Here is a 25,752-nt window from a genome sequence, read left to right on the forward strand (position 1 = left end):
GCAAAGAGTTGACTGGTCACCCAGAAAGTGATGTAAAATAGTACTATTAAGTGAACAAGGCTACAGTTATGAAGAAATTAGAAGAAAAATTGGTGGAAACTTAACCAGAGGTGGCATTTCTAAATTTTTGAAGCAGTATAAGGAGACTCAAAGGCAGGAAGAGGTGCACAACAGCAAGTGATGATAGAAGAATTGAGAGACTGTGCCTACGTGACAGAAGAGAATCATCTGGGTGTATACAAGATGAAATGGCGCAATACAATGTGAAGTTATGTGCAAGGACTGTTTGGCACAGACCTCAGGAATTGGTCTAAATGCTAGAATTCCACTATAAAAGCCATTTTTATCTCTCAAACAAAGGTTGAAAAGATTAAACTGGGCTAAAACCCATGTTAACTGGACAGCAGAACAACGGGACAGTGTTACTTGGAGTGATGAAACCAAAATCTCCCTGTTTGGTAGTAATGGCATAAAATACGTAAGGAGAAGAATTGGAGAAGATTTGCATCCTGATTGCATTACACCTACCATGAAACACCCACTTAGGGTTATGATCTGTGGTTGTATGACATCAAAAGGTGTGGGCAGAATTTGCGTGATTAATGGGAATATAAATGCCCAAAAACATAAATGAAATACTTGAGCTCAAAAAGCCTTCCACACGTGATCTTTTCCAAGACAATGAAGCATTTATATTTCAACAGGATTCAGCTCCATGTCATGTTGCTGTTGTGTTTCAAGATAATCATATTCCACTGCTGGGATGGCCTGGGAATAGCCCAGACCTTAACCCAATCGAAAATCTAAGGCACCGACTAAAGAAACTTGTTAGTCAGAAGCATCCCCACCAATAAAACCCAATTAATAGAAGCAATAATTCAATCTTGGTTTCACATTATAACAGCTGCAGAACTAAAAAACTTGGTTCACTTCATGGGAACACATTGGGCGTAATTAACAGTAAAGGTTACCCAACTAAGTATTAACTCACATTATGAGAATTTTTTATATCTAATTTTTTCTATGTGTTTCACTTTTCTTCTTTATAACTGCTGTTCTAATAAAAACTCCTTCATAAAAGTTATTGCATTACATTCTTGATTAAATTATCTTTCCACTGATATATAATTTTATGGTATTACACAAAAAAAAAATGGTGTTATGAGCCATCAAACCTCAAAAATACACTTTTTCCAAAAGGTTTCCACAATTTTGGTCACTAGTGTATGTGGCGAAAACAAATGTGACAAATGTCACATTTGTTTTTTTGGTCAATCAATCTACAATCTCCATTCGACCTCTATATCATCATTTTATTTTATTTGCTCTAGTTTTCTATTTATTCTTTCAAATAAAGATAGCTAGCCTGGTTGGCCGAGTGGTTAGCGTATCTGCTCTCAAGCCAAAAGGTTGCGGGTTCGAATCTCGCCGTGGGCATGGATGTTTGTGATTGTCTGTGAGAATACTAGTGGTGGTGGTCGGCGGTAGACAGCATTGGGGTAGATGATTAACGTAGTCGTAGTTGGTGGGTTGAGTGGAGACGGAGAGGTGTGGAATAGGTTCCCTCCCTCAATCAGTCTTTGGACTCCCTGGAGGTGCTATGTAATAATAATAATACATTTGTCATCCAAGAGTTGAACTCTAAAAGATTCCTGTGGGTTTCTCTTAGCATTGATTTGGTTAATGTTAAACCATTTTGGGGATATTCTTGATTTCCTTCTAAGAGATACTGATCCGAAGGATAATGAACTCTGGCATTGAAGTCTCCCATTATTAATACATAATCATTTGGGCTTATTTTATCTTTTATTTTTTGTAAATGTGAATAAAAGGCATTGTTATTTTCCTTTCTTCCTTTCTTTGGGGCACATAGACATCAATAATATTCAGGAAGCCATAACTTATTTGTAAACTTGGTTCTAGAATCTCTTGCTACAGAATTTGTAATGTATGGTGTTATTTTAAATTGATTTGTCAATAAAAATCATTACTCCTTTTTGACTCCACTCTGTAGATATAGATGTAATTATCTGTTTCATTTGAATCTTTTTGTTTTTTTTCTTTGTTTCTGTCATTACTGCTAATTTGATATTTCTTTCTATTATGGTTTTGTCTAGATTTTGGTATTTGTGATGGATACCTTGACATTCCAAGTAACAACATTCAGATATTCTTGTTTATTTTTATTCTTTTTCCTTACCTTATCCTGCTCATATTTGTTAAACCTGTCAGAGTTATTTTCCAGAGTGACAGTGGGGTTACTTCTTTCCTGAGACATTGGAGTAAGAAAAGATTCAGCTGGCTTGGTTTAGCCATCTGCAGCCTAGTTTGGTGGTGAAGTGAGGTGGGGCTGCCACCTTAGGGCCTCCAAACTTGCCCTAAATATCCCTTCTCTCATTTGTAGCTGACCAAGCTTCCCACTAGGGTTAATTCCTGATCTTCCACTTGGTTACTCAGGTTCCAGGGTTCACCATGCAGAGGTGAAAGTTGGATTGGGGAGGAGAGACTGGGTGATCCTACTTGTGAGGATCATATATTAGAGATCCATCTCCTTTCAAGTCCAAGAACAATGTTTATAAGAATGATCATCATAAATAATGCTAATCCTAAATTTCGACAATAAAATTGTGCAAGTTTCATTTTGTTTTTCCTAACTGGTTACAATTTTAATTTTTGATTTTGTAGTACTTCTATTAGAGCCTCCATAGCTCAGTCAGTATAGACGAAGCCCCTTGGTCAGAAAGACCTGGGTTTGATTCCCATCCAAGACATCAGGAACCTTTATCTGGTCTCTTTCAACTAAGGGTGAGTTAGCCTGTCTCATATGGAGGTGGGGGGGGATTTCACCTGGAAACTCGGTTTTCTTCCCCCCCCCATAACAGGCAAACCAGTCCCATGAACACATGCAGCTACAGACACAGGACACACTGGGAGGCATAGGGCCATCCACCTTATCCTCAAGATGGTTGTGAAGTCCACAGCTAGTTAACTTCAATGGTTCATGAAAAGCTTAAGATAAGACAAGTACTTCTATTAACTTTCCCAGTAGTAAATTACAAAGTACTGTAGTCACTATGAACTATGAAAATTACTTTAGGACAATTTCAGAAATGTGTTTAAAGCAACAAATTCTATTTATATGCTTGATTATATTTATATACTTCAGCAAAACATATATATCCAGGTGGTAAGAATGCCAGTAGTAGTGAAAAAATAAATAAATAAAATAAAAATTAAAAAGTGCTACAGTACAGCAAGTATTAACATTATAGTAGCTATTTTCATGCTACTTTGATGAATTATTACTGTTTTTCTAATCAGCATAAGGAAAATAGTAAAATGCATTTCACTCTTGCAGTTAAAAAGATTGCAGAATTCATTATTCTTTAAGAATAATGTAATGGAGTAGTGTGCTCTCCCATCAGTCTTGGACTCCTTGGAGATGTCATGTAATAATAATAATAATATACGATTATGTACCCGAGGTTAGGAAGAAAAATCAGGTGGGAATTCAGTGAATAAGTAGTATTATTAAGCAAGAGCTGAAGATGAAGAAAATGTTATGGAGGGTACTTAAGGAGAAATGTGATCAGCAAGTCCATATATACATACATACATACATACATATATATATATATATATATATATAGAGAGAGAGAGAGAGAGAGAGAGAGAGAGAGAGTACAGTCAAGACAGATAACAAGCATAGTGACAAATGCAAAATCAGATTATGAGAGAGAATTAGCCTAGCCAAGGAAAATCCCAGAGAATTTTTTTGCTATATATATTAAGCAAATGGAAGAAATGAGCATGAAACGGTAACTTTAATGAATGCTGGTGGTAAGGAGGTGGCAGAAGTAGAAGATGAAATAGTTGCATTAGTGAGTTGATCACTTTGCAAGTATGTATTATCCATGTTGAGTTAATGGAGAATCCAGTTTGCAAATAAAAATGTAATGCTGTGATATGTTGTTGCTCTTCAGCTTACAGTACAAGCTTTACTATCTTCACGGAAGAAAAGAGAAAGATAGAAAGAGAAAAAGAAGCATTATAATGAATAGCAATTTAAAGATTGCTTTGGTTTTATGAAATTCTATTTTTTTTTCTTTTGTTTTTTATTTGAATTCTCGTGTAAGTTATTATTAACTTTTGTTTTGTTATTGTGAATTCTTGTATTAGTTATTTTTTTTTTTTTTTTTTAGAATGCAGAGGTAATGTTTTTTGTAATAGACAACCAAACACGATCAGTTGCATCAATGATTGAGGCATCTCACATAGCTGGTAATTATTATAGAATTTCTCAGTACAGTTTTGCATGCTATTTATTCTTTTACCTTTTTTTTTATTATTATGCTAGAATAAATTTAAATTTATGCATTGAAAACATGTATTTACATAATTTAGGAACACAGAGAAAGCTGATACTAGTTATCCATGAATTTGAACGACCAGGATCTATAGTTATGGGGGAATCCATCACAGAAATGTATGAATAGTTTTTACTTTATGCATACAAATGAATTATTACTTTTTTTATTTATATTTTATGCAAAGATCTGATAGTATTGTATTATCTTTTAGATGTTGAGAGCATGTAGAAATATTTTTAGTTGTTCTTTCTTTTAGGCTTACACGGTGATCCAAATACATTTTGGAAAATTATGGAGACAACTACCGTGTTTGAGTAAAACTTTAGTTTAATATAAACTAAGATCCACTTTCGATGTTTCGACCTTTATATCAAGGTCATCTTCTGGAGCATATGCTATATACAGAAAACAAGCTACCCTACAATCTACATGGTTTGTTAAAGTTACTGATCATCTGTTACAACAATTATTGGCCCGACCTCTGGCAAAAAAAAAAAAATAAAAAAAATAATACATAAATAAAAATAAAATAAAATAAAAAATAAATAAATTAAAAAAAATAAACGAAAATTAAAAATGTACATCAATGCTAGAGTCCTATTATGAATATTATGTAAAATTACATTGGGAGCAATAACAAGTCTATGTATATATATTATTATTATTATTATTACTACCCCAAGACCTCATGGAGTCAAAGACTCATCTGGGAGGTCCTCTTATCACACACATATCTCATCATACCGTGTCTTAAACACACTCAAACTCCTTGCCGACACCACACTCTCAGGCAAGGCATTCCAATCATTCACAACTCTGCACGAAAAAAACCTGCCTCTCACTCTCCTACTCACACCCTCTTTATACAGTTTCCAGGGATGACTTCTGGTTCTCCCCTGATCTCCCACTATTCTCTGTAGAACTTCTCCACCATTGATCTTATAACAACCCCTTACCAACTTGTAGGTCTCTATCATATCTCCCCTCTTCCTCCTCTCCACCAGACTCTGCAAATTACATCTTCTCAATCTTTACTCATACTCAACATTCCAGATTTCCCCCATATATATATATATAGAGAGAGAGAGAGAGAGAAAGAGAGAAAAAAAGTTTTTTACCTTGGGTATAATATATGTTAAAGATGCCAAGCTATTTTAAATCTGGTTTTACTCCATTTCCCAAGTAAGCAAACAGACAAATAAGTCAAGTTTGCACCTGCACGTACCATGATCATACATATACATTCCAACCAGTTGGTATGGAATGGTTTCCAATACTGGCTGAAGGTTGCCTAGAGTTCTGACGTATGCTGAATGCTACGTGTTAGGTGGGCTGAATGTGTGCCATCCAGATTCTTGTAATTTTCATGGCACCATTATTATTGATATTTGGGTGGTTTATCAGAATTTTGTAGGCTTCCTTAAATTTTCTTTCATACCAGGTTTTAGTATGGTGTAAGGAGCGGGTACTTTTCCAGTCTATTTGGTGTAAGGTGTTGAGAAGTGATAGTGGGAAAGTGTTTATATTAAACTAAAGTTTTACTCAAACACAGTAATTGTCTCCATAATTTTCCAAAATGTATTTTTAGTTGTCTCTGCTGTTATTGTATTAATGCTACCAAATTTAGTGTTGGCTTTACTTGAGACATATTAGGTATTTGCTGTCATTATGGTACATATGCTACTTATATATAAATATTGATATAATGATATAAAAATAATGAATTTTAGCAGTTGTAGATATAACCAGTGTTCTTTGTGATTCCCCTCCCCTTCCAGTCACTGCATACAGTGAATTTTGCTGTATGTCATCAGTGGTATTACTGCATGGCACTTGCAACCTGATCAAAGTTCCTTTCAATTTATGTTGCACAAGCACATAGAGTGAACAAAACCCTTATCAGGAATAAATACCTATAATAAAACTCTTATCCTGATTTCTTATACTTCATCCAGTATATGGAAATTTAATATTGATATTTTATATTGATCTGATTTGGAGGAAAATTGTAGATAGGAAGTTAGTAATGATGTAAATTTTTCATGTAGTACTATCATATCCTGTACACCCCCTTTAGAGTACATGTCAGGAATTTGATGATGATGATGAGATTATTTTTCATCTTTAGTGAGAAACAAAAAACTGAATATCTCTGTGTCAATATTATGATTTACTTTAAGAAATATTAATACTCTTGAAGTTGCTAAGGATAATTTTGACTATATCAATTACTTTGAAGCTAATTGAGTCTGATTAATTTTGACTAATTTAGATGTCCTCTTTTGGTTTTCTCTGACCCAAAATATCCTTACACCATTTGTTGCTTATTTGCTGCCTTTACCAGTCTTCTTCTAATCTCCATTCTGATTTCTTTGATTATTTTTCTCTGAATATCTCTGTGTCAATATTGTGATTTACTTTAAGAAATATTTATGCATTATTTGTATTAATACTCTTGAAATTGCTAAAGATAATGTTGACTAACTGATATAGTCATATACTAATTGAACAACATCAACGAATTGAAAATTTTGTTTTACTTTGAAGCTAATGAGTCTGAAAAGCTAATTCAGCTAATCTGAAAAGCATTTGATAAAGTTAAAAGAAGTATTTTATTTAACATATTAAAAGAATGACAAATACCAAATACTATCATAAGTATATATTAAAATAATCAAATACAAATAAGATTAAATCACGAGCTATCATATACGAGAGAGATAAACCAAGGAGTCAAACAGGGATGTTCCCTTTCAACAACTCTTTTTAATATTTATCTAAATGAACAATAATAAAATGAAATAAAAATTCCATCAAGGTATTAAACTTTCTCCTACTGTGAACTTAAACACTCTCCTTTTTGCTGATGATCAAATAATAATTATAAATTCTGAAGATAACTAACAGAAAGATATTTTAAATTTAAATGAAATAGCCAAAAATTATGGAATGATAATATCAACAGAAAAGTCAAAAATGATGGCCTTTAATGGACAAGATCCAATAAGGACTAAAATAGTAATAGATAACAAGATTTTAGAACAGGTGAATTCATTTAACTACCTAGGATGTATGATCACATATGAAAATGAAAAAGATATAAACCTAAAAATTGCAAAATATTTAAAAATAACAGGTGTAATTAACTCTATATTTAAACCTAACCTAGTTCAAAAACAAACCAGACTAAAAGTATACAATACATTAGCCCTACCAGTCCTATTGTATGGAATGGAAGTGAAATCTGGACAATAAAACAAAAAGTCAAATAAAGATTAATAACAGCTGAAATGAAGTTTATAAGAAAAACTGCAAAATATACCCTATTTGATCACAAAAGAAATGAAGAAATTATGAAAGAATTAAACCAGGAATCAGTAATAGAAAAAATTTAAAAAATACAAACATAAATGGATGGAACACGTTGAAAGAATGAAAACAGAAATATTATCAAAACAAGCTTTAAATTACAAACTGTTAGGAAAAAGAAAACCAAGATATCCTATAAAGAGATTCAATAATGACTTCTAAGGTCAGAACAGGCCACTCTAGGCCTAAATCCTTGAAAAGCATGATGAGGAGGATTTATCTCTGAAGGTTAAAAGAAAAACAAAAATGAGATCATCTTTCTCAGACTTCAGCTGTCATAATTCAATCCTGCTTCCCTTCTCTAACTTTGCAGATTAGGTGAAGAAACATGTGCCAAAGTATTTGTTGTTAATAATAATAATCTTAACACAAATTGTCCTTCTGCAAACCAGAATATCAAATTATCCTCATTATTCTAATCTCCCTCCAATACACTATTGATATCAGGTCTCCTTTTGGTAACTAACTTTTATCCATCTCTTTTTTATACAGATTGACCTTCTCACCCAGCCAGTCTCAGTCCACCCCACATCCTCTGGTGCATCAACAGTACTAAACAGGTTGAGTTCAACAGTTCTTATATTTCATTTCCATTCTCTGCTCTCCTGATCTAAGCACCTGCTCTGACCAAATAACTGAAATGAACTTGATCTCCTGACCTTAAAAAGAGGAAGGGAACAGAAGTGAACATCAGTTTGTTAGTAGCCTGAGGAGAGGGGAAAAGTGATACATGGTTGAACGTCAACTTCCTGATTGGACAGACCCAGTGAGATATAGCTGGCATAAATTAATTCTCTGAAAATTAAAGAATTATTGCACAATATACAGTTTGTTTGTTTGTTTTTTATTTGAAGTTGAAGTAAAAGTTATGAAATTTGTTTGGGTAGTAGCTCATTTTATGTTTGAAAGAGACTTTTTCTGATTTCTAAATTTCTTATTTAGAATTTTTGACCTAAAGTTTAGGTTTCAACCATAAACACTTATGATGATCATTAGTTTTTATGGTTGAAATCTAAAATTTCAACCATAAACTTAAATTAGAAAGCTCATTAATTCATGTAATGAGAAGGGTAACAAGGTAGTGGTAGTAAAAAAAAAAAGTAATTAATGCACTTTTTAATTGTAATTTATAATATGAATAAAGCTATACCTTGAGTATGAGGATGTTCTGTTTTCAAATTTCAGTTTTTATTATCTGTTGATCAGTTTTTATTTGCATCTTATAGAAAAGTAAGCAATTAATTAACACAAAAAAATTGCATCATAGATGCAGGATAATAAAACTGTAGCTTGTTTTTATGTGAATATTGTTCACCAGTTCATAAAAATAAGTCGTGTGTATTCTATTTTATAATAGAGAATTTAAGGACCTCCAGCAGGGTCAGAGGTATTTGCAAGACCTTGTAGAAAGACAGAGTATCCCCGTATTTCAGAATATTCACCATGCTTTGTTATGCTGTGGGAGAGTTTTACGTGAAGGAATTAGGCCGCAAGACCTTTCTCTTCAGGATGCAGCTCATCCAGTTAAGATGGCCTATCTTCATTTAGGGGACAAGCTTATGTGAGTTGTATTTTTGGAATATGTTTTGTTTATTATGCAAGATTAAACAGTCTTCTTAAAAGGTTCTTAACATGAGGCCATGTTATGTTATAATTACTATTCATTTTTGAGAGCATTTTGAGTCAAATTCATTTTGAATTTGACCATAATAATGCAACATATTCTGATCTTTGGTTTAATGACTCATCTGCCACTGTAACCTGGGTAGCTTGGGCTGTAGCAGCCCAAGTTAAAGTGGGAATGGTTTAGACTGTATACTTTCAACATTTGTAGATGTCTTTACCAAACTGATCTAGTTAGTTTTAGAGGTATACTACCTAAAATAATTACCTATATTTTAGGAAATTACCTATTTTAAAAGGAAAATACTTTTTAAAAGGTATTTTCCTTTTAAAAAAAGGAAAATACCTTTTCCTTTTTTAAAAAAAAAAAAGAAAAAGGTATTTTTCTTTTTTTTTTTTTTTTTCCCTGCTTTTGTGCAGTAGAAAAGAAAACAAATGGTCTGGATTTTGTTTCCCTTTTTTTTTTATTTTTTCAAAACCTTTATTCTCTCATTCAAAAACTCTCATTCTGTTTGGTTGCTCTCCATATTCACTGCTAAGGTTACTACCAAAACATTTCACAGTACTTGGATAGATTTCTAAATTTTGCCTTTTTAGATAACACTTAGGTGGATCCTTTTTAAAATAGTTTACAGCAATACATATGTTCAAAAGGATGTGTGCTGTGCATTGTGGGATACCTAGGCAATTGATATGATGTCAACAACATCTATATGCAAGTAGTCTAGATAAATGCATAAACATTGTTTGCATTTATATTTGGGTTAAGAGTAAAATAAGAAATAATCTACCTGTGTTCTATTTTAAGTTTGCTATTGAGATGTATTCTGTTTCATAACACTCACACTAGTTCTGAATTAGGAGTCCACAATGCTGTATATAACTTGATTACTGTATAGTAGTAAACTCTCTTTTACTTCACGTACTAGTCTCATCTTCCATAATTGCAGCAGTGTACTATGCCACCTTGAAAATACTTGTGAGTTGGTGCAATTGTAGTTTCCTGTTAACTGTCATACCACCTCATCTTTCCACTTCTTACCAGTACAACTCTGCCAAAACAAATACAGAATATTCCATATCTTCATTCTAAAATGTAAATTGTATATACTGCTTCAGTGCCACTGAAGATGATAACTAATATCATCCTTAGTAGCAGCTGAGGATGATACTAGTCTGGGTTGAACTAACATTATTAAACTAATTATTTTATTTATTTTTGACTGTTGTTAAGTGATGTTGTTTAGTGAACTATTATTACACAATATACTTTCAGAAACATTGTTTCATTATGGCACTGATGCATATGATTAAAATGGCGACCAAGACATCAATGTTGACTGATATCGAAGTGTGGTATTTAGTGTGATGTAGCATATATTTCATGTATTCGCTGCCGAGAGTGAATGGTTTGTGGTATGAGAGCGAGAATAGAGAAAATATTTGTTGAAAATGCTTCATGAGTATAAAAAATGCTAGGCATGTTGAGAGCAAAAGAATGACATGACTGATATTATGGATATAAGGCAAGATTGTCAAAGTGTTGCCGAATGTGTAGCGGAAGCAGTAAATGATGGTGCACAAAATACGAATGAAAGTTTGAAGACAGTGATTGAAAGAAATAATGTGGAGGATGAGATGCTAATGCAGAAAGAAATTGCACACTTATGTAAACTTCTTCACAGGACAAAACTTGAGCTCGAGTGATGGAAGAAATGATTACTATGTAGTACAGAAAGATGGAGAAATGAAAGAAAGAGTCAATGGGAAAAGCATAAAAGTGCAAAAAACTGGAAAAAAAGAGATAATATTGTATGGATATTTGATGATAAGAGGTATACTTAATGAGAAAATGAAAGAAAGCATGTTTTCCAGGTGTGAAAGATAAAGGACATATGCAATGAGAGAAGATATGAAAGAATTGTTAGAAGAAGCAAAAATGAAGAGTAAGAAAGTATAAATTGTGAGTCTGCTGCCTCAGTATGATAGGATAGAATTGAGAAGAATGGTCATGATTGCCAATGAGAAGATTGTGCAGGGGGAATGGTGTACAGTTTATAGATGTGTGGAATGAATTTAATGGATGTAAGCACCTGTATATGCCTGATAAGCTGCACTTAAATGGCTTTGGAGTTAGGTGCTTGGAGAAAGCATTGCTCAGTGAGAGTTTGGAAGTGCAAAACTAGAGATATTAGAGACATTAGGGAGGGAAGCAATCAATCATGGGTGGCTACACACGATTGATTGCTAGATGAGTATGGGTGTAGGAATGATTGTGAAAAGCTAGGTGCAGTTTCCCAGGTTTCGTATCTGAATGGGTAGCTAATGATAACTGTGGGCCCAAATGCCCAAAGTATCAGAATAAAGGAGACGTCACATAGGCCAGCTTAACTTGGCCAAAATTTATTGGCATCAGCGAGACCTGGTTGTCAGAGAATGATGTAGTTACAGGGTTAGAATGCAATGGATATTGTATTTTGAAAGAAGATAGAAGAAATAGGGCACGAGGAGAGGTATTATTAATGATAGCTGAAGAACTTCAACCAACAAAAATAGAAGTTAAGGAAGATTGTAGGTCTGATGGAAATGATTTATTTGGGGCTGTCTGTTGTGTGATAGAAGCCAATAGAACAAAATATATTGTTGGTTGATGCTATAGACTTGGGTGTCCAGAAGAAAATGTGGACAACATGCATCAGCAGATTTGCACAATGAGTGCAGTTATCATGGGAGACATCAACTATGGTGATATACATTGGAAGAAGGAAAGGGCACATGATAAAATGGAAATGGAATTTATACAGTTACTAAGGGATAATTACCTGAAACAGCATGTGATGGAAGGGACTAGGGGTTTGAAAGTGTTGGATCTAGTATTAGCTTCAGAAGATCTACCTATTACTGCAGTAGTAACTCTACCTCTGATCCAGGAAAGTGACCATGTAGTCTTGGAAATGTAGTCTTGACTGAAATTTCTCAACGTTGAGCCTCTCAGGAGGCTCAACATTAAGAAATTTCAGTCAAGAAAGGGATTATAACAAACTTAGGAGACAACTTGTGACAGTGCCATGGCATAAGAAACTACATGAAATGAACGTCATTAGTGCATGAGAAGTGGTTAAGGATTCTTTGAGCATGGTATCAGAGTGCATACCCAGGGTCAGGAGGATAATCCGAGTAGGGATTACATGGATGACTAACAATATAAAACAGGAGCTGAAAAAAAAAAAAAAGAAAGAAAGCATTGTGGAAGAAATATAAACAAAAAGGTGACAGAGAGTATTGAGTTGTGAGTATTGAGGTAGATGAACTAGAGGTACTCAGTGCAGTCATCCCTCGAGTTGCGTCCGTTCGAAGATACGTCCATGATCACATAATGGAATAAATAACATTTTCGGCTGTACTTTCAAACAAGACTCAAGTGAGAGTAAAGTAAAAAGGTTTCTATTCAGTAACAGTGCATCATGCACAGTGGCAACAGCTCATTCAGCAGCTACCTCGTCAGTCGGCACGTGTCTTCAACAGTTCCTCTGTTGATTCTGTGTTTGAGAAATAGATTATTTGTGTATTTATCATTAAATATTTCGCGATATTTTGTGCAACATGGCCCTTACATGCCCAATCAAAAAACCTAGTGAAGAATCACAGAAAAAGAGGTGAGCAATTGATTTTGAAACGAAGTTGCAAGTTATAAAGAAGAAACATGAAGCTGGTAAGTCCGTCAATGTGATCACACATGACTTTGGATGGTCTCATTCTACAGTGACGACCATTTTGAAAAATAAGGATAAAATCATAGAAGCTGTGAAAAGATCTGCTTCCATTAAATCGACGATAGTGACGAAGCAACGACAAGGTCCCATCAGTGAAATGGGATGTTGAAGTAGAAAGTAGGTCCTGATTATGACTACGAATTTAACGCTTCTTCCGGTTGGTTCATGAGATTCAAACAGCGTTTTGCGCTGCATAATGTGAAAATGTATTATTATTATTATTATTATTACATGACACCTCCAGGGAGTTTAAAGACTCATCGAGGGAGGGCACCTACTCTATAACCTGCTCCACCAACCGCAGCTACCATCTACCGCCCACCACCACCACTAGATTTTCACCGACAATCACAAACATCCATGCCCACAGAGGGATTCGAACCCGCAGCCTTTTGGCTGGAGAGCAGATACATTAACCACTCGGCCAACCAGGCCAGCATGGTTAGTGTGGTTATTAACTAAGAACTGCAAAAAAATGTTACAATTACACTAAGTTCAAGTTTTAATAATAAAATACTTTGAAAATAGTATCCCTCAAAATATGGAGTTAAATTTATATAAAATACAAAAATTCAGATTATCATAAATAGTGGAGTGCCCCAGGGGTCTGTACTACTCTTTAATTTTTATATTAATGATATAGCAGAAGATTTGAAGTGGGATATTCAGTTGTTTCCCGATGATACCAAACTAGGGAAGTCAATAGTTGATAAAGGTGATGTAGATATTTTATAAGATGTTTTAAATAAATTTGCTTTGTGGACAATGGTTGGAAATTCAGTGTTGTAAAATGTAAGGTAATGCACTTTGGGATGAAAAGATTACATACTTCATATCATATTGATGCTACTAGATTACAGGAAATTGATGAAACTAGGAATCTGTGGGGTGATGGTGGATAGGGATTTGAAATTCAGAGGACATTGCAAGAGTTGACAAAATAGCTCAGAGAATTCGTTGGATGCTGAAGAGCACATTGACAAGTAAAGATAAGGAGGTTATTATTCTTCTTTATAAGGCTATGATTTGGCTGCATGTTGACTACTGTGCACAGACTTTCTCACCTGCATTTCTTGGGAATTGGGAGGTTGTGGAAAAGATTCAGAAATGAGTGACCAATATGGTGACATGTCTGTGGAATTGTAGGCATAGGTTTTTATGGTTTAGCAGTTCAAAAGAAAAATTCCGGTATTGCGACCACATGTCTGTGGTCTGTGGAATGTTCCCTATGAGGATAGATTGAGGGTGTGTGAATTGCAGAGTTTAACTGACAGGCAGAGGGGAGGGGGATATGGTAGAAACTTAAAAGTTACTAAAAGGATATTATAACATTGACACAGAAGAAATTTTTCATTGCATGAGGAGTAGAGGGAAAACAAGGGGTCTTACTTGGAAGCTGTCTAATGGTGTTAGTAAGGGTGTGTAGACCAGGTTCTTTTCTTGGAGAGTAGTGAATGAGTGGAATGGGTTGCCAAAGGTTGTTATGAGCACCTCAGAAGAGAACCCTTTATTGAATAGAATGGGTCTCCTGCAATGAGTCTTTTGACTCCATGGAGTGCCCATATATATAATAATAATGATTCTGTGTTCAAATCCTTCTGAAGGGACATGACATCAGCATCATAATATTTTAACTTTACTAAATACAAATATTTATATTGGTAAATATTTGTATTTATATAAATAAATATTTATATTAACTTTACTAAATACAAATATTGGATACAAATCTGCACACATCATCAGATGTGTGCAGATTTGTATCCAACCACTCACTGTATGATTTACCAATTCCAGTCAGTCCTTGACTTAAGTGGTTTATGTCTTAAGTGACTTAAATTATCAGGTTAATTTTCGACAATCCCATCTAAAGTCATAAATGTTGCAAGTCAGAAATCACTATATGAACTATAAGAATGCTAAAACGTATTGGCTGTTTTGCTATGTTTTTAAACTAATTTTAGTCTTCATAGTGAAATAAAACAATGTACAAATTATAACTTAAAATTCCTATACACAGTATTATACTATAATAAATAATGAAACATGAGTGCTTCGGTGCACTTATAAGTACAATAATCAGATGAAATATATGTAGCAAGATTAATTCTTCAAGGTTGCTACTTTATCAATTGGAAAATTCATCAGATTGGGTAGGGGAAGCTAGGTAATCAACAGCAAATTCTTCAAATTCAGGAAATGCAACAAAGTGTTCTGAGGATGTTCACCAGATGAATTGCTTGTGCAGGGTGTAGGCTCATCTTCAGATGTTGAGGTCAGAGCAGCAGTGGGATTCTTTAAAAAATGTTACATTATATTGAACTCAGTTCTGTACAGGTTTCCTTTTTCTGCATAAATTTCTCTATAGCAAGTAGTTTGCAGCTTGCACCATTCTGTCTGCTTTTCTAAATCTCTCTATGTTCGGATTCATGCCTTCAAACAACTGAGCCACCATATTAACAGAGGCAAATCTCTGCCAGTTTTCTTACTGAACTTTTTATTTTTTATTATTTTATTTTATTTATTTTTTATTTTTTTTGTAGGGAGGGTGCTAACTTTCCTTTTCTTCCTCTTCTCCTACTGCTTCTGAAATGTCTTAATTTAAGGGCACTGTCAACTTCCAAATCTTTAGCTACCAACATCAATATGTTCACACATTCAAATCCTGAATGTGTGAACATATGTTTTCAGCAACTTCTTCCAAAAGTCTCTAAGGATTTGAGAACCCTCAGTAGCAGTAATAGCCTGAGCAAAAACATTTCTTAAATAATATGTCTTGAAAGCAGCAATAACAGCCTGGTCTAAGGATTGCAGGAGTCAGGAGTTATTTGATGAATATGTCAATGGGTTGTCATCATAAGTCAAGGACTGACTGTAATTAGCAGTGACATAAGAACAGAATTTTGTAATGTGCCATTTGTTACAAAAGAATTGTAAAAACCAGGAGGAAAATGCACATGAAAATCTTTATTAGCATAGAATTTTCGCCTAAGTATCATAGGTTTCATTAGTACAAGATCACGGAATGGCAATTAATTACCATTCTGTGATCCTATGATACTTCTGAGAAAATTCTATGTAATAAATTTTCCATGTGAGTTTTCTTCCAGTTTTATAATTTTTTTCAATATGCCAATTCACAGTATTACATTATCGAAACAATTATTGCACAACTTGTTGTGCAATAATTGTTTCGATATTTTTTGATTATTTCTCTATTTTCTCTATTTCTCTATCGATTATTTCGATATGTTTCGATTTTTCCTCCAGCAAATAGGCAAACTGGTCATAGAGCTTATTATCCATTTGTCTGATTTATCCTATACCATCTTCCTTTATGTAAGGCCAATGTCTTGACTTTGTATAAAACTAATTTTAATGATGTTGAACTTATCTTCAGGGTCAGTTATGTCTGTGTGAACGAGAAACATGTGTGCTCTCTGACCAGTTTGCCTATTTTGCTGGAGGAAAAATCCAGTTTCCAGGAAAAGTTTCCCTGCCTTATCTATATGAGAATGGCTAACTCACTTTCAACTGAAAAGTCTTTATAAATAAACGTTCCTCACATCTTAGATGAAATTTGACTCCAAGTCTTTCCATGGTCTCATTGGTCTCATGTTGGGTGAACCACTCTAACCATTGTTTCACACAATACTGATCATACTTTGAACTCATTCATTGACAAAGCCCTTATAACCATCTCTGGAAACAACCCATTTATCACCCACCTAACAAAAAATCTTTTCTGACACACTTATTAAACCACACTTCTATACAATTTTCAGGGGTGATCCCTTGTTCTCTCCCTTCCTGCCATGTACAAAAAAGTCTTCAGGGTCAATCGTTTAAAACTCCTTTAATAATTTATATGCTACTATCATGTCAACTCTTATTCACCTATTAGCTAGTTTTTGAAGCTTATAGACCTTCAATCTATTCTTATAGGGAGCATTCCATAGATCATCTACAATCTTGGTCACTCGCTTCTGGATCTTCTTCATCATATAGGATCAAGGCAACCAGATGTGCAAAAAGTAGTCTGGATCTTCTTAAGGCTTTATAAAGGGGAATAATAACTTCCTTATATTATACTTGACAAGAAATTATAGTATTGTTTTAATCTGTTATCCCAGCATAAGCAAACAGAGTTTATGCATGAAGTATCTTCATGTCTAGTCTACTTGTATAATAGAGTCTGTTGACTTTTACATCAGTTGCTTCAGTATCCAATAATGCATAAAGTATCTTTGCTAGTTGTGAAGGTAATTCACAAATAAACTTTATTTGTTTATGCTTATTCTACAAGGATTTACTTAGTCTTTTCTGGGTCTAGCTTCCACTGATAAGACTTCAGTAAATATTGAAACCAGTCTGGGTAGTGATCTTTCCCATAATTCATAATAATATACACATCCAAATGATAGTGTACTTTGCATTATTGGATACTGAGGCAATTGCTGTCAAGTTATCAGCTGCTACAAGTAGACTAGTTGTGAAGATACTTAATGCATAAATTTTGTTTGCTTATGCATAAGTAATAGATTAAAGCAAGAATATAATTTCTTGTCAAGAAATCGTATACTTTGTAACCAAGAAACACTTTCTTCAACTGCAAATCCAGCTGAGTTATAAACCTTTTTGCTGAAACAGTGAAGATTGTTAGTAGCAATGCTTGTATTAATTACAGACTTCCTCAAGTAGTCTGTTGAGATTTTATTAAGCACATGTCATAATAAGACCCAGTCTCACACTGGGCAATTTTTGTTGCCCAGTGTGAGACCACCTGCCCTGCTTATTTGAGGCCTGAAGTAGCTTGAAAAAGTTTGATGTTTGGTCTAAATATGGGTCGTTATTATTATTATCATTATCCTGAGACCCCCATAGAGTCACAGATTTATCTAAAAGGACCCTTTTGTCAGAGCTCACAACTAGTTCTGGCAATCCATTGTGCTCATTTACCACTTGCCAAGCAAAAAATTTGGTCTGCATGCTGTTATTAACAGACTACAACTTCTAGGGGTGACCCCCTGGTTCTCTCTCTCTATTGTCGTCTATTGAAACATTTCTTTTATGTCACTCTTAGAACTCTTTTAGTATCCTATAAGTTTCTGTCATGTCTCTCCTCTTTTCTGCCTATCAACAAAACTTTGCAGTCCACACATCTTTATAGGGAGCATTCTACAAACTTTTGACCAGCTTGGTCACTTGCCTTGTATAATTTTCACTTTCATCTTGCCATTACCCCTTTCTTCACTCCAGTCTATGTCCCCACGGTTGAAATCACCCCATAATAATTACTCAGTGTACATCCATTGCACTAATCTGCCAGTGCATGGCATCTTCCTGTGAACCCCCTTCCTGGTCTGCAGCATCAACTAGCAATATATTTTGTCCTTTTGGCCTCTGTTTTACACCAGAGAGAGAGATTCAAATGAATCATCTCTTCCAGACATAAAATCCTTCTTAAATACTATTTTTGTTGGTCAAAGTATTTCAGTTATCATTAGCAATACCCACTTCCACTTATTCTCTCTCTCCTTCCTGCAACAATGCCCTGTACATTCTTTCCCTGTAACTATATTATTTCTGTTAACCAGGTCTTGCTGATGCCAATAATTTTTGGCTAAGTCAAGCTGACCAATGCCAAATACTCCTACCATGTACTTTCATTCATGTACATGCATTTCAGCATCCTTGCAGTCTTCTTGCTTCTATAACAACTCTTTCATATCTTCTCTCATTGCATATTTCTCACATTACAAATCATTCATACCAGCCAAAATAATAAATTCTTTCACTTTTCCCCTCTGAAAGCTAAGCTTCACTAAAATCATTGATCTTTGTACTGGGAAGCACTTTTGTCATATTCTCATTATATTACATGGAAGTTGAAAGTGATGTCAGTGCTGCCATGTGTTGGATGCATGTATATTCACTTTTTTGTTGTTGTTGTTGCAACCATGCAAATCAAATTAAAGTTTAGTTTTAAATTTATGCTCTTCATTTTGTTTTTTCTGATGGAGGATCTGAATATAAAGATGAATTTTATATTGCAGAAAACTTCGAGAAGTATTCGATGATCTGGATACACACAGTTTAGGAGAGATTACATTAAATGATGTAAGTATAAATGGTGATGCTTAAAATAGATCCCTGTAATCCAGAATATAATGCATGAGGATGTAGCAGAAATTAAGAGATCTGAATTTTTATTCATAGAATCAAGTCTAATAATTTGGTGTAAATTGTAACATGTCGGTACCAGTTCAGTTGATCTTTGATAGATCTTGCCAACCTCTATGACTAGAACTATATTATGTTAAAAAGGTCATATATATTGATGTAAAACAGCTAGAAAAATATTTAAAATAATGAAAAGCACATTTTAATTATAGTGTTGATTATCAGTCTAAAATTCACAAGTTGATGAACCAAACTGCCAAGAGTGTACCATTCCAGTAAACCGAAAGGAGATTTCTCTGAGAAAAATTCAAGATAATATATCCCTGTTTTGAAGAAAACTGAGTTGTTGGAAAGTCATCTGTACAGTTTTTATGTTTGTCAATGAACCAATAAAGAATTGGTGATCAAAGCCATGACTAATTTACTATATTCACAAGATCTAGCACCTCTCAATATTTTTCTTCCTCAAAAGTTGAAAAAAATTAAGAAGCCATTATTTTCATATATTAACGAACCGGGTAATATTGACTATAGCCAAATTATCAAAACAATGAATTTTGCATTTTTTATTAATAGAGGAAAGTGGTATATTACATTGAAAAAAAGAGTTTTTTGAAAAGCAATAAATAATTTTCAAATAGCGAGTAATTTATTTATTAAACTTTTCTTCTCTATTCTTTTATTTTCTGATCAACCCTTAGCTATGATTTAGAATGCAATCATCTTTTGCTACGGCAAACTTGCAGGATCTAGATAGAAAATGATACTTTTGGGATTTTGTACAGGACTTTTGGTCTTAATTTATTATTATTATTATTGACCTTTGTGGAGTCATAAGACTCATTGTGGGGGATGACCTCAGATGACACAAAATTTATCATACAACTCCTTAAACTCATTCACTGTTTGTACTCTCACCACCCTTTCAGACAATACATTCCATTCTCCAATCACTCTCCATGCAAAAAAGCTTACTTCTTATTCTTATCGACTACTTCCTTTTGCAACTTCCAGAGATGATCTCTTGTCCTTGTTCCTTCCCCCTTTTTCTACTATATAAAAAATCATTCTGGTATCCTTTTAAATGTCTCACTCATATCCCCCCCCCCCACCCGTTCATCTTCTCTCAACCACTCTGTTGTTTGCATGCCTTGTACAACTGCAACATTGTGTACAGACCTGATATCATTTTTATTATACACCTCTGCACCCTTTCCAAGGTTACATCTTCCCCTTCAAATCTCAGCTACCAGATCTGAGTACAGTAATCTAGATGTGGTGTGATCAAAGCTTTAAAAGTGAAACTACTACTCAGAGAATTGCAGTGTTTCTGAGTTTTCTCCACAATCATCATTGTGATATGTCCTCTGAACTTAACCAATTCTATCTGCAATCCCTGCAAGATACTTTCTCCACTTCTAGCATAATTCTACTAAATGAGTATGAAACATCATCTGTGGATTCCAAATTTCAAAACCTATTCATTTGCTCACATCTCCAGCCTATTCAAATCTTCTTAAGCAACATAACCCTCTTATTAATAATCCTCCCACATTTCACATCATATGCAAACAACTGAATATCTCCCTGTAATCTAATGCCAGTACTGTTTGATCTTTCAGACAGAAAGATCAAACAGCACTGACCCCCTATAGAACTCCACTTGTAACCTTTCTACTCTTTGATGCTGTTCCCCCCCCCCCACACACACACATGTACCCCATATACAACTCTGTGATATCTATCAGAAAGCCAATTACTAGTCCACTTTACTAGCCTAACATCCAAACCCATGTGTTGCAACTTAAATCATTAACTTGTCAAGTGGCACCCTATTAAATTTCTCTGAAAAATCCAAAAAAATGACAGTATATGAGTATATGATCATTTTTCCTTATCCTTATCCATTGCTCTTGTTATTCTATCATAAAAGGTAGCTAGATTATTTAAACATGCATGACCCTTAACAAATCCATGCTAGTAGGTATAAATAATATTGCCCTAATCTTCCCAATTCTGTATATGAGTTCTTACCAATTTTTCCAAACACTTAACAACCACAGAAGAAATATAAACTGATCTATAGTCTGATACCTCCATTCTGCCACCATTCTTATGCAAAGACTCACCATCTTATTCTCCTTCCACTCCCCAGATTTTTGCTCCATTGTAAACAACTGTCATTAAACAGCAAGGATTAATGACACAGTCAGTTCCTTATCATATTCCTTTAAGACACATGGCAAAATCCCATCTGGTTCCACTGCCTTACTGACATCTAGAATGCCCAAATTCCAGATATCAATAGGGTTCAAGATATCTGTAAGGACATCCTCTTCATTCACTTCTAATCCTTCACCCCTCTTTATCCCTCTAGGAATAGAAGCAGGATGGAATCCCTAGTAAACTTAAGTAAAATTAAATAGCTTAACTATGTCATCTGTCTTGATAACGTGACTTACTATCTCCATTCAGAAAGGTAATATGTCCACAGTCACTTTTCCTCCTACTGACCACATAGCAAAAGAATTTCTGGATTCACCTTGAACTGCAGCACTAGTCGTCTCTTGTATTATAATTTTTCTTTCCTTACTAGTCACCTTCCTAGTCTGAGTCTTATATTCCTCATGCAGTTGTTCTCTACCTTTTTCTGTATATGCCTTCCATAACCTCTTTTTCATCTATGATTACTGATTGATTTCTTAAGTCAAGGACTGAGAGCCTCCATAACTCAGTTGGTTTTGACAGAGCCCTTTGGTTGAAAAGGCCTGGGTTCAAATCCCATATATGACATGAGGAACCTTTATCAGGACTTTTCAGTTCAAAGGTGAGTTTGCCAGACTCATCCAGAAGTGGAGGGTTTTTTCTCCCACAAACTTTGGCTTTGAAACAGGCAAACCAGCCCTATGAACACACGCATATCTATAGACATAAGATACTAAATGCAAGCTGGAAGAGATTTCAGTCTCACCATCTTATCTTTTTGCTGCACATCATGAATCTCAGGTAAAGATCCATAATAGTCAACCTGCTGGATGGAAATGACACTTGACAACACAGTCAAGGATTCTGCTCCAATCTACCAACACACTTGATTTCTTCTTAATAAGCTCCCCTTCCAAATATACTGTGAATGTCAGTTCTACTCTTGAAAACTCAAGCTACAACCTCGTATAAGTCTCCTTTGCTATGTAACAACCTTCACCCAACAGTCCTTAGTCTCTTGTCCTTTGGCACTACCAAATGAGATAACCTCCATGAGTCTAGGTATCTGCCTGACTCTGGGTATATACAATTTGATACTTCAAACACCTCTTGACCATATCCCATAGACTAATGCTGTATTTTTTCAATCACCTGCTTTGTAATTCCACAACCCCTTCTTAACAGACAATTCTGCATGTCTTGCATTCTCCAGGTTATGATCATATGACTACTTTTCTCAAGCAGAGAACGTGCAGCTGCATTAGGTAATTTTCTCTTAGCAACTATATAAATTACATTTCCTTCCTTCCCTCTGATTATTCCTCCCTCCAATCTGTGTCCCCATAGTTGAAGTTTCATATAATAATTTGACTTGTGCTAACTTTCCAATGCATGCTTTTTACATTCTCCCTTATAACCCCTGTCCTATAGGAGCAACCAACCTATATATTTCATCTTGTTGAACTCTGTCTCATACCAGATGTTTCAAATGACCTGCCTTCTGTATCCCTGTCCTTACGTACTTTTACTCTTTTTGGATTCAACTCTTCTGCTATCATTAGAAAAATCCCCTCTTCCCATTCTGTCCCCTCTGTTCTCTGAAAATACTATCTCCCTTGCATTCTATCCCTTTGACTATATCATCCTCCATTAACCAAGTCTCACTAATCCCTATAACTATAATTGTATTTATCTTCTGCCTTAATTTTAGAAACACCACTTCTTAGAGTAAAATAGCAAAATAATAATAATAATAATATATATTTAGTAAATCCATACTTCTCTCATTCTTTATTTAGTATAATTGAGAAATGCTTAAATCATTTCTCTTGCAAAGTATTATATAATTTTATGGTTATATTTCTGGTTTATATAAACATCATGACAAAATTTTTTAAATTAAGGGGATATAAAATCCACATTGTTTTAAAACCGAATAAGAAACTCAAAGATTGGAATTAGAGAGTTTCATGCCGAATATAGTAAACTATAAAGTATCGGCAAATACTAGTGTGAGCTAATGCAAGTGACCCTAGTATGTAGTACAATATCGGACAACTCGTTGCAAAGGTGGGGAAAGTTCAGATCGCTATTCTTAGGTATTTTCCATAATGTAAAAACCCATTTCCTAGGAAATGTATGCTGTTATTACATTATGGAGGGAGGTCACTACCCAGACCGGTTTCAGCCTTTTTTGAGGCCTCATCAGTGAGTAGCTAGACCATAATACCAAAGTGTATAACGAAAAGAACTTATATACTCTGCTATACGAGTTTCCAAAGAGGTGCAACCATTAAGTTACTTAAATATAAAGAGCTAATAAGCTTCATTTCGGCGATATAAACAATATTTTAAATTAAGGGGATATAAAATCCACGTTTTAAAACCGAATAAGAAACTCAAAGATTGGAATCACAGAGTTTCATGCCGAATATAGTAAACTATAAAGTATCGGCGAACACTAGCGGTTTTAAAACAATGTGGATTTTATATCCCCTTAATTTAAAATATTGTTTATATCGCCGAAATGAAGCTTATTAGCTCTTTATATTTAAGTAACCTAATGGTTGCACCTCTTTGGAAACTCGTATAGCAGAGTATATAAGTTCTTTTCGCTATACACTTTGGTATTATGGTCTAGCTACTCACTGATGAGACCTCAAAAAAGGCTGAAACCAGCTGGGTAGTGACCTCCCTCCATAATCGTGTGGACAGACTTATGTGTTCGTCGAACATGTTGTTTATTATTTTAACGGTATAATAGAACACAGAAACTAAGTAAATAATTAATTTATTGACTTGATGCTGATATTTCGCTGGTATTATAACCAGCATCTTCAGAGCACAAAAACACTGTTTGTCACAATACGCGAGACTAAAACAACATGGTGTACTTAACCAAAATTGTAGCAGCAACACAAAGACTAAGGTCCTGATTTTGGCGCCCTCTATCTGAAAAAAAAAAAACGCTATCATATGTTACTAGAGTCCTAGAAAAGTGCTAGTTTTTTCTTAATATGACTGTCTCCCAGATCTTTGGCAAGTTAATACAGCCATATTTGTTGAGATTTGGAGTGTGTTTTAGGGCTTCTGTCGCCTCTAAGAACAATCTCTCTGATTTATATGGGTTTCTGTGTAGTACTTTTGTGTTTTTCCAGTTGATCCTGTGTGCAGGGGTATCCAGAGCATGGTCTGCTAGGCCCGACTTCCCATAATGATATTTCCGGATATATCGTTTATGTTCGCTGATGTGGATATTCACAGTTCTTCCTGTTTGACCGTAGTAGGCTTGATTGCATGAGCAGGGTACTTGGTAGACTCCTGGATGTGATAAAGGAGGAATGCTGTCCTTGGGTGAGCGGATAAGGGTGGCTAATTTGCTACATGGTCTGAATGTGGTGCGTAGTTTATGTTTATTGAGGATTCTTGAGATCTTTTCGGATGTGCCTTTAATGTAGGGGATGGTGACTGTTTTGTTGAGTTCTCTGTGGTAGATGGTGGGAGGGGTTTCTTAGGAGTGTTTAGTATTTTGTTTATTTTTTGTGGATTGTAGCCGTTGGCCAAGAAGGTGTGGCGTAAGTGAGTCAGTTCAGCAGTCAGAGCCTTGTCATTTGAACAGATTGCTCTCGCTCTATGGGTTAGCGTTTTTAATATGCCATATTGTTGAGAAGGATGATGGTGTGATTGTTTGTGTAAGTATCTGCCTGTATGTGTGGGTTTTCTGAAAACTGAAAATGATAAGGAACCATCTGGGAGACGTGTGATGAGTGTATCCAGGAAGGGCAGACAGTTGTTGGCTTCCAGTTCCATAGTAAAGTGGATTTTTGGATGTTGGCTATTTAAATGTGCTAAGAATGTTTTCAATGTCTCAGGGCCATGTGGCCAAATAGCAAGCACATCATCAACATAGCATAGCCAAAGTGTTGGTTTGAGAGTGGCTGTATTGATTGCTTGTTTTTTCCAGGTGTTCTATGTAAAAGTTGGCTAGGGGGGGAGAAAGAGGGGAGCCCATGGCTGTCCCATCAATTTGTTTGTATATTTTCCCTTTCCATGTGAAATATCCTGCATGTATTGTGAATTTGAATAGTTCAAATATATCAGGGGGGAAGTGTGACTTCAGTAGATTGAGGGTTTCTATTAGTGGTACATTTGTGAATAGTGAAGTGATGTCAAAGCTTACTATTAAGTCTGAGCTTTTTAGGGTGAGGTGTTGTAAGATGCTTTTTAGG

At 34.8% G+C, this 25,752-nt stretch overlaps 1 protein-coding gene across 3 annotated transcripts in view; it reads left to right on the forward strand.

Annotated features, from left to right (window-relative positions):
• Positions 1-25,752, forward strand: part of LOC150092428 (uncharacterized) — a 353,827-nt gene that overhangs the window by 211,797 nt on the left and 116,278 nt on the right. For all 3 annotated transcript variants that reach the window (XM_090414980.1, XM_090414981.1, XM_090414982.1), the window contains 4 exons: positions 4,203-4,281; positions 4,405-4,486; positions 9,097-9,300; positions 19,192-19,255. In XM_090414980.1, the coding sequence (XP_090271106.1) occupies positions 4,203-4,281; positions 4,405-4,486; positions 9,097-9,300; positions 19,192-19,255 (429 nt within the window). The remainder of the gene's footprint in view (positions 1-4,202; positions 4,282-4,404; positions 4,487-9,096; positions 9,301-19,191; positions 19,256-25,752) is intronic.

This window comes from Typopeltis vanoorti, chromosome 26, assembly GCF_054136105.1.
Source record: "Typopeltis vanoorti isolate ZY-2024b chromosome 26, IOZ_Tvanoo_1.0, whole genome shotgun sequence".
NCBI lineage: Eukaryota > Metazoa > Arthropoda > Arachnida > Uropygi > Thelyphonidae > Typopeltis > Typopeltis vanoorti.